The sequence below is a fragment of the Propithecus coquereli genome, unplaced genomic scaffold, assembly GCF_000956105.1.
Source record: "Propithecus coquereli isolate 6110/MARCELLA unplaced genomic scaffold, Pcoq_1.0 Scaffold40, whole genome shotgun sequence".
NCBI classification, from domain to species: Eukaryota; Metazoa; Chordata; class Mammalia; order Primates; family Indriidae; genus Propithecus; species Propithecus coquereli.
In genome coordinates, this window is record NW_012149730.1 from 4,150,541 (window position 1) to 4,159,223 (window position 8,683).

Here is an 8,683-nt window from a genome sequence, read left to right on the forward strand (position 1 = left end):
AGTAAGATTTAGGTTTTAGAAGGTAATGGTTTTTTTTGTTCACCATGCTTCCTTTTAATTTTAGGTAATATTTTCTTTTGTAGCCATTAGAAATGATGTTTATGAAAATTGTTTAATGAAAAGGGGAAATATAATACAACCAATGAGTAAAATCAGATACATAGTTGGAGATTTGCAATGATCTCAGCTATGTTAAGAAAAAAAAAAAGGAAATATGCCTCTGTGTGTTGGCATTATAGGATATTTTCCTGTGCTTTATTTTCATCTTTCAGCTGTTCTCCAGTGCATGTGTGTTATTATTTTAAAAAATTTTGAATTGTTATGATTACAAAAGAGATACATGTATTTGTGAAAACACACAGTATAAATATAAGCACAAAGGATCAAATAAAAGTCATCTATCTACCACCTATAAGTGAACATAAAAGGTTTTGGTGTGTATCTTTTTACCTATGCACATATAATTTAACACAAATGGAATCATAACTGTACACAGCATTCTGAACATTCTATTATAGAAATTTAAGCACATGCAAAAAAAGTTTGGAGACGTGAATAATGAAGTCTCACGTACCCATAACTCAGCTTTATCTGTTATCAACCTTTGGGCAATCTTGTTCAGCATCCCCATCCTTTCCTCTTCTCCCCACCACCTGGATTATTTTAAAGCAAATCCTTAGTAGTATACAAATAGTTTAATATGAAAGTGTGAAATACTGAAAAGAATAATGATTCCTTAATATAATAAAATAATTTCTTCACGTGTCTCACACATGTATTTTTATAGGTGATTTGTTTAAATATGAGTTCTAGTAGGCCCACCCATTGCATTTGGTTGATATGCCACCTAAGATTCTTTTAATCAATACAGTGTGGTTTTTTACATACTAAAAAAATCTTATAAAATATCAAGAACATTTTCGGAATTTACTAAGTAATCTTCTGTATAATTTTTAATTGTACATAGCACAGATGTGCTTTTTCTTTTCCAGTATCACATTCTGTATTGTTTTTACATTTAAAAAAAAAACCAGAAAAGATGGTTGCTTGAAATAAATTTATATACGCAAATGTATCAATGTTTTATGTAATTCATTTTATTCACTAAGTCAGCATGAAATAGTAATATCTAATGTAGGAGGATTTATAGTAATTCTGTTGATTCATTGTGATGTGACCAAGGGCTTAGCATATGGTGGAGTGTAGATCTCTTCATTCGTAATCTTTGTTATTATTCCTAAACTCAGGTCTTTAATTATTACAACATATTTTCCAAGAATGAGAAATGATATATAAATTAGTTGCTTTTTTAATCTTTCTTGCAGATTGCTCTGAATGTTGCAGGAAAAGGTGATAGTTTGGCATCATGGGATGGTATTTTAGACCTGCCAGAACAGGATACCATTCACAAAGATTGCCTACAGTTTATTGGTAAGTTTAATAATTGTTTTTGAACAACAGAAAATTTTGGAAATAATTTTTGGGTGGAAGAACCACTCATTAGTAGAATTATCTTAAAATTTGGGAATTTGTGAAGGGCTTCTAAATAGTTCTAAAACTTTTCTTTTAAAATTCTTGTGAAATAATGTCTAATAACTTTAAGAAAGAAACTAGTTTTTACTGTTTCTTTTGCATTATATGTTCAGTTTTTAATATACATTTTAACAGTTTTTTGCAGTCTTAAACTTGGATTTTATATAATTAAAAATGTGTGATTGTATATAGTCCTCAAATTAAAGGAGTCTGTGTTCCAAAAGTTTATCTAAAAGTCATAGTTAATGATCGGCTATAGAAAAACTGTTGTAAATCGTTGGTGAGTAGGTTTCCAAACACCCCACAAAGTCTATTTCAATTCACAATAAAGATTAAATTAATTTATACTTCTCCTTTTTAATTTATCTCTAGTCCATTGGTATCTTTTTGTTTCTTTTTCTGTCATATTTAGTTAAATTATTGGTCAAACAGGCTTTTGTGTAATAACCACAACAGAAACATTATTGCTGATATGGACAAAAGGAAGGGAATTTGGTGGTGGGAAATGAATTCTTTTCCCTTTCCTTGCCAAAGTTATATTGTCAGTTGCCCATCATTGGGTGGATGATCATCTGTTCAGAAAACACTGTTGCTTTCCAGGAATATGGGTTATGCCTATCTTTGCCTACCCCTCTACTTCAAATTGACCATTCTTATGTTTAACATATATATAGGCCAAACATTATTTAGTGCTAATGTTTAGTAAATACTGATTATATAGAAGTCTTCTGTTTCTTTCCTTTCTTTCTCAAGGAACTAGATAATGAAATATTAAGGGAAAGTGATCGCTATTCTTAATTTTCTTTAAACAACTATTTTGCTTAAAGTTAAAAACAAGAATATTATAAAGTGCTTTGGCTATGTTTTTTTCTTGGGTTTTAGCTCTGTGAACCAATTATTGTTAAATATAAGGGAAAATTTGCTTTTATGTAGTTTTACTTAGCCTTTGTTGTACTCTAAATGTACCAATATATATTGTATATTTGTAAACAAGTGTTATGTCAAATAACTGAGCTTCTAACATGCCCTTGGTAACTTTTTATTTGGAAACTTATTTTCTAGACCAGCTTTCAGTGCCAGAGGAGAAGGCAGCAGAATTACTTTTGGATATTGAATCTGTAATCACCTTTTATTGTAAATCACGTAACATTAAATATAGCACATCCCTTAGCTGGATACATCTACTCAAACCATTGGTGCATCTTCAACTGCCACGCAGCGATTTATACAACTGCTTTTATGCAATCATGAATAAGTACATTCCCAGGTAAAATATGAATTAGTTATTATAGTTTTTTAAAGTGAGTAAAGGTCTAGTTTGCTTTGAACTAAAGTTAGATTTACTTTGGTGGTAAAATAAAATGTTCAAATAATTTTTAAGGTTGTTTGAGCCATAGTTATTTGACTTTATTTTTGGGATTCTAAACAGTTTTTAAAGGATTCTTTAGTTAAGAATTTATACTTCTAAAACAGTGCTTACCAGGGTTGGTGTCAGGGGAGGAAATGGGGAGGTGTAGGTCAAAGGATACAAAGTAGCAAACAGAATGAACAAGTCAAAAGATCTAATATACAACATGAGAATGATAATAATAGTGTATTGTATTAGAGATTTTTTGCTAAAAGAGTGGGTTATAGCTGCTTTTGCCACAGGGGGAAAAATGGGTAACATGTGAGATGAAGGATATGTTATTTTGTTCCACTATAGTAACCATTTTATTATATATGTTTCTTATAACATCATGTTATGTATACTTTAAATATACACAAGAAATTTATTTTTAAAAAAGAATTTATGCTTCTAGAGTTGATATACATAACTCCTTAAGCGTATTTGGTGGTATACCTACTTCAGTTTATTTACACATAAAATAAAAATAACATTACGGTGTCTAAGTGAAAAGTAAAATTTTTGGTGTGCTACCTTATGTGAGTTGCTGGTGTTACAGCCTAGACTGTAGCCCTAAATACAGGCATTGAACAAGTAAATTTAAAAAAAGATTTTTTTCCCTTTGTCATTTTCTTTTGCTAACAGACTACAGGGATGAACAAGTAAAATGTGCTGAATGTTAGGAAGGTGAAATACAGAGTACTGTGGGAATGTATAATGTAGGTGACTTAACTTACCCTGGAGGTCAGGGGTAGATTCCCTGGGCAAGTGGCACTTAAGTCAAGACCAGACAGATGTGTAGGTCATTGTGGTGGGGGGTCATGGTGGTAAGGGGCACGTGTGAGGCCAGAAAGAATTATTGTAGTTCTCAATGCTTTGGATCAGATAGTCGGAATTTTAGAGCCAAAAGAAACTTTGACACTGTCTAGACAAGTGGCTTGGAGACACATTAGAAGCATTGTGGAAGCTCTTAAAAAGCCTAATGCCTATTGCATACCTGATTAATTATATAAAAATGTCTTGGTGATGGAGCCCAGGCATCAGTTTATTTAGAGCTTCCCAATTAATTCCAGTGTGCAGACAAGGTGAAAAACTGCCATTCTGGACCCTGGTAGTTAACTGACTGCCAGTTCTTATTACTTCCTATGTGATACCCCACAATACTAGGCATGAGCATTTTGTATTTTTTCTCATTTAAACAGTGACCACTATAAGGTAGCTCATTATAGCTATAGAAACTGAAGCAAAGAAAGAGATTAAATTACTTTTCCAGGATTACACTTCTGGTGTGTGACTGAATCAGGATTTGAACTTAAGTTTGGATGGATAACCAGTGCTTAACTAATATGGTTCTCCACCCTGGTTGCTTGTTAGAATCAACTGAAGTACTTTTTCTTTTTAAAAGTAACAACTTGATTGAGATATCATTCACATACCATAAAGTTCACCCTTTTAATGCACACAATTCACTGTTTTTCAATATAATCACAAAGTTGCGCAACCATAACCATGATCAATTTTGGAACATTTCATCACCCCATAAAGAAATCCCATACCCATCAGTAGTCAGCTCTCCATTTTCCCCCCAACATTCCTAGCCCTAGATAGCCACTAATCTACTTTCTATTTCTATGGATCTGCCTATTCTGGGCATTTCATGTGAATGGAATCATATCATATACGTTTTTCTGTCACTGCCTTCTTTCATGTTTCATCCATATTGTAGCAATATCAGTATTTCTTTTCTTTTTTCCAAATAATATTTCATTGTATGCATATACCACATTTTACTTACCCATTCATCAACTGATGGACATTTGGGTTGTTTTCAATTTTTGGCTATTATGAATATGCTGCTGTGAACATTCATGTACTAGTTTTTGTGTAGACATATATTTTCATTTTTCTGGGATATGCGTCTAGGTGTGGAATTGCTGGATCATGTGATAACTCTATCTTTAACTTTTTGAGGAATTGCCAGACTTTATAAAGTGGCTGCATTTTCCGTTCTCACCAATAGTGAATGGAGATCCCACTTTCTTCACATCCTCATAAGCATTTGTCTTTTTGATTATAACCATCTTAGTAGGTGTGAAGTGGTATCTCATTATGGTTTTTGACTTGCATTTCCCTGATGTCTAATGATGTTGAGCGTTTTTTCACCTGTTTATTGGCAATTTGTGTCTCTTTGGAGAAATGTCTCTTTAGCCAAAGAACTTTTGAAACATACTGATCCCTAGAGTTTCAAATCTAAGTGGACAGGGTAGAGCCTGGACGTAGGCATTTTTTCAAAGCTCCCCAGGTGATTCTAATGTACACCGCGACTGAGAACCTCTGTGCTACCTTGAAGCCATACTGCTTTATGTAAGAAAAACACACCCAAAGATGCCAAAAGACAAGGCTAAGATCATGGCAGAGCCAAGACTGGAATTCATATTTGGGAGTCATTCTGTTATAATAGGTCTCTCAACTGCCTATATTTCAGTGCTTCTCATGCTTGCTTCTCACTGTAAAAGAGCTCGCAGCAGCAAGGGACATGGTGTCCCAGCTTTGTCTCTAGATAACAGTGCTAGTGGTAGTTAGGAGTAAAGAGAGGGGATTTTACATTGAGCTGTGTAACATACTGTCTTGTCAGGTTCCTCCAGTTACTGTTTTTATGAGTTCCACATGTAACAGCACTCCAGCTGGGGTCAGCATTAAAACCTCTGGAAAGAACACTGGGGCCCCACAGAATGCTTCTAGAAGACCTCCATTTTAACATATCTTCTTATTACATATTTAGATATAAGATGGGTAGAATCCTATCAAGCACAGTGCCTTACAGTTCAGAGTAACTTTGTAGTATACAACTATTAAGTGAATAGATGCTGTTGCAATGGCTGACTCCCAGAGATACCCTACTTTTTCAAAAGATGAGACCATGAACTAGGCAGTTGTTTTTATAGATTATGCCACTATTTACTACCTGTTGTGCCTTAGCGTTCGATTGCCTTAATTTATACAGTGGGGAAAGTATCAGACTAAGGAGGAGGTAATCTTGCCAATATGAATCCAGTTCTGTCTCTGGGCACCTGAATTGCCAGCCTGAGGCCTTCTCTACAAAACTTCCTTGCCATTTGCAGTGGCAAAAAGTGGTAGATCGAGAGTCATACCAAATCCTAGTGTTAGGTTTCGGATCCTAGATTGATAGAAATTATTTTTCATTATTCTCTTTGAATAGCATTTTAAAGCATTTTTATCAATGTTTTAGTGTTAAAACTGTGCCATTCATTTCATTAACTTTTTTACATGAAGCCCTTTACCTTATTGCATTTTCTTTACAGTCTGCTGTACAGAGATTGTACCCCTGCAAAAATACCACTAATTGAAATATCAAATTATATATATGGAAAGAAGCAATATGGTATAATGACTTAATGCCCACTGTCTGCGTAAAGGTCTTAGGTCCATTATCTTTTAGCTGTGTGACCTTTGATGAACTACTTGATCTCAATTAAGCCTCAGTTTTCTCATCTATAAAATGGATATATATATATATATTTCATAGGGTTTATGAAGATAGAATGGAACAACTTTTGTAAAATATGGTTATTACAGTGTCTGTCACATGGTATTTCCTCAATTAATAATGACTTTTATTATGATGGCCTGTGCTTTGAGCAGTTGTAAGTTTTTGCTGATTCATTACACATTATTGCCTCCTTCTTGTGTGACTAGTAGAATGCATGTCAGTACAAAAGCTGAAGGGAGTAAAATTTATAATTAGTGGCTGAAAAATTAGTGAAGCCTACTAGTCCAAATGAAGATCGGGTTAGTCATCACTTTGTTCACAGCAGTACCATGCTTTAACCAACCAAACTGTATGGAAGTAACTATGTAATATTGTCTTTTGTTTTTATTATAACTGTAGTGGTTAAAAAGTAACAATCTCTCTGTGTCCAATAGGATGATACTACCAAAAATCTGATATCTTTTGAGAGATTCTTTTTCCATGAAGTAACTCAGTTAAGTTTTGAGGTATTACAAACATGGACACAATAAAACGAATGAATGTGAATATATTTGTTAGTATCTAACAAATCCTCTAGGCTCCACAGATTTTGTAAGAATGCTGCTTATGTGGGAGTTAGGAGATAAATCTTCTGAGCTTAAGGTCAGGGACTGAGCATGGGAAGGAGGAAACAGCTGTGTTCCCTGAGGAGTGAGCCTAGTGTATGCACCACGTCTGGACCTGCTCCAAGGGATTGTCTTCTTTGGGCTCACATGATTAGGTACCTGGGTGTGGGGACAGTGCCTTTCAGATCAGGGCTGTGAGTGGCTACTGTGACCCTTGGCAGAGGAACCTTAAAGCTGAGCAGGCCGAGATACTTCCTGAGATAATGACTAGAAACTGCAGGGCATCTGTGACACAGAATGCATTTCTAGGCCTTTTATAATTATTTATACTTTTGATGTATCTGCAGTGAAATGTGATGCTTGTTTTTAAAAAAAAGGCATTGGCTGGGTGTGGCGGCTTATGCCTGTAATCCCAGCACTTTGGGAGGCCAAGACAGAAGGATTGCTTGAGGCCAGGAATTCGAGACCAGGTTGGACAACATAGTGAGACCCCATGTCTACAAAAAAAAAAAAATTTATCTGGATCTGGTGGTGCATACTTGTATTCCTAGCTACTAGGAAGTATTGCTTGAGCCCAGAATATTGAGGCTGCAGGATATTAATCATGCCACTGCACTCCAGCCTGGGTGACAGAGTGAGACCCTGCCTCTAAATAAATAAATAAAAACTTTAAAAAGGCATTAAGATATAAATGGTAGAGTATATATTTGGTGCCCTTTACTTTAAAACAATATTCACATTCAGCTTTCCCGTTTTGCTCTCATAATAACCCTTTGAAGTAGGACAGTTATTCAACAAGGTTAGTATTTGGCACCTTTTAGTATTCAGAGCACCTTGTACTCAGGCCACTTCCACAGTTTCTAAGGCCACTATTCTGAAATGTTCATCTGTGGCCATTTCAGACTTGTACCTTTGCTATAGGATATTCCTAATTGAGTGTATAAACCGTGGCGCTAACCAGAAGCCTTCCTAGGAGTTTCCTCTTAGGAAAGAGGAAAGCTTCTTCAGGACTCTCCAGCTCTCCTTTTGGGATCCCAACCCTATGAAAATAACCTAAATGCTGTTTTCAGTGATCCCTGTAGTCCTCTTGGCTTGAGTCCTGCCTGAGTTCACCTGGAGAGAGTCTTCCTAGAGTGGCTATGGACCTGCTGTTCCTACTAACTTTTGTCAAGTCAGGGATATTGAAAGGTGTTAGAAGGAGAGCTCTGCCTGGTACTGTCAGGTAGGCTTGCTGTGAATGCTGTGGTGTTCAGATGTTCTGGGGGTGGGGAGAGAAGGTGGGTATTACAGGAGGATTAATTACTGATGTGGTCATTTCTGACCTATTAATGCAGAAGCCTTTCCTTCTCTTGTCTTCTAGGGATTGTTTCCTGAAGGGGAGACCATTTCATCTCTTCCGATTACTCATCCAGTACCATGAGCCTGAGCTTTGTTCTTTTCTTGATACAAAGAAAATTACTCCAGACTCCTATGCACTCAACTGGGTAATAAAGTGAAAGTAGGAACATTTAATGAAAAATAGATTTATATAAAACTGTAGTTAGGTATGTTTTTTTCTAAGGGAGAGAAAGAAAAATACTAAATTACAGACTGTTACTACTTAAATCAAAGGAGTAAAATTGTTAGCATTTCAAAATAACTTTTTTT

The 8,683-nt window shown here is 35.2% G+C and overlaps 1 protein-coding gene across 1 annotated transcript in view; it reads left to right on the plus strand.

The window, feature by feature from the left end:
• The window catches only part of TBC1D23 (TBC1 domain family, member 23), a 58,937-nt gene that overhangs the window by 18,832 nt on the left and 31,422 nt on the right, over positions 1-8,683 (plus strand). The window contains exons 3-5 of the mRNA XM_012652808.1: positions 1,326-1,431; positions 2,596-2,800; positions 8,397-8,520. Of these exons, the coding sequence (XP_012508262.1) occupies positions 1,326-1,431; positions 2,596-2,800; positions 8,397-8,520 (435 nt within the window). The remainder of the gene's footprint in view (positions 1-1,325; positions 1,432-2,595; positions 2,801-8,396; positions 8,521-8,683) is intronic.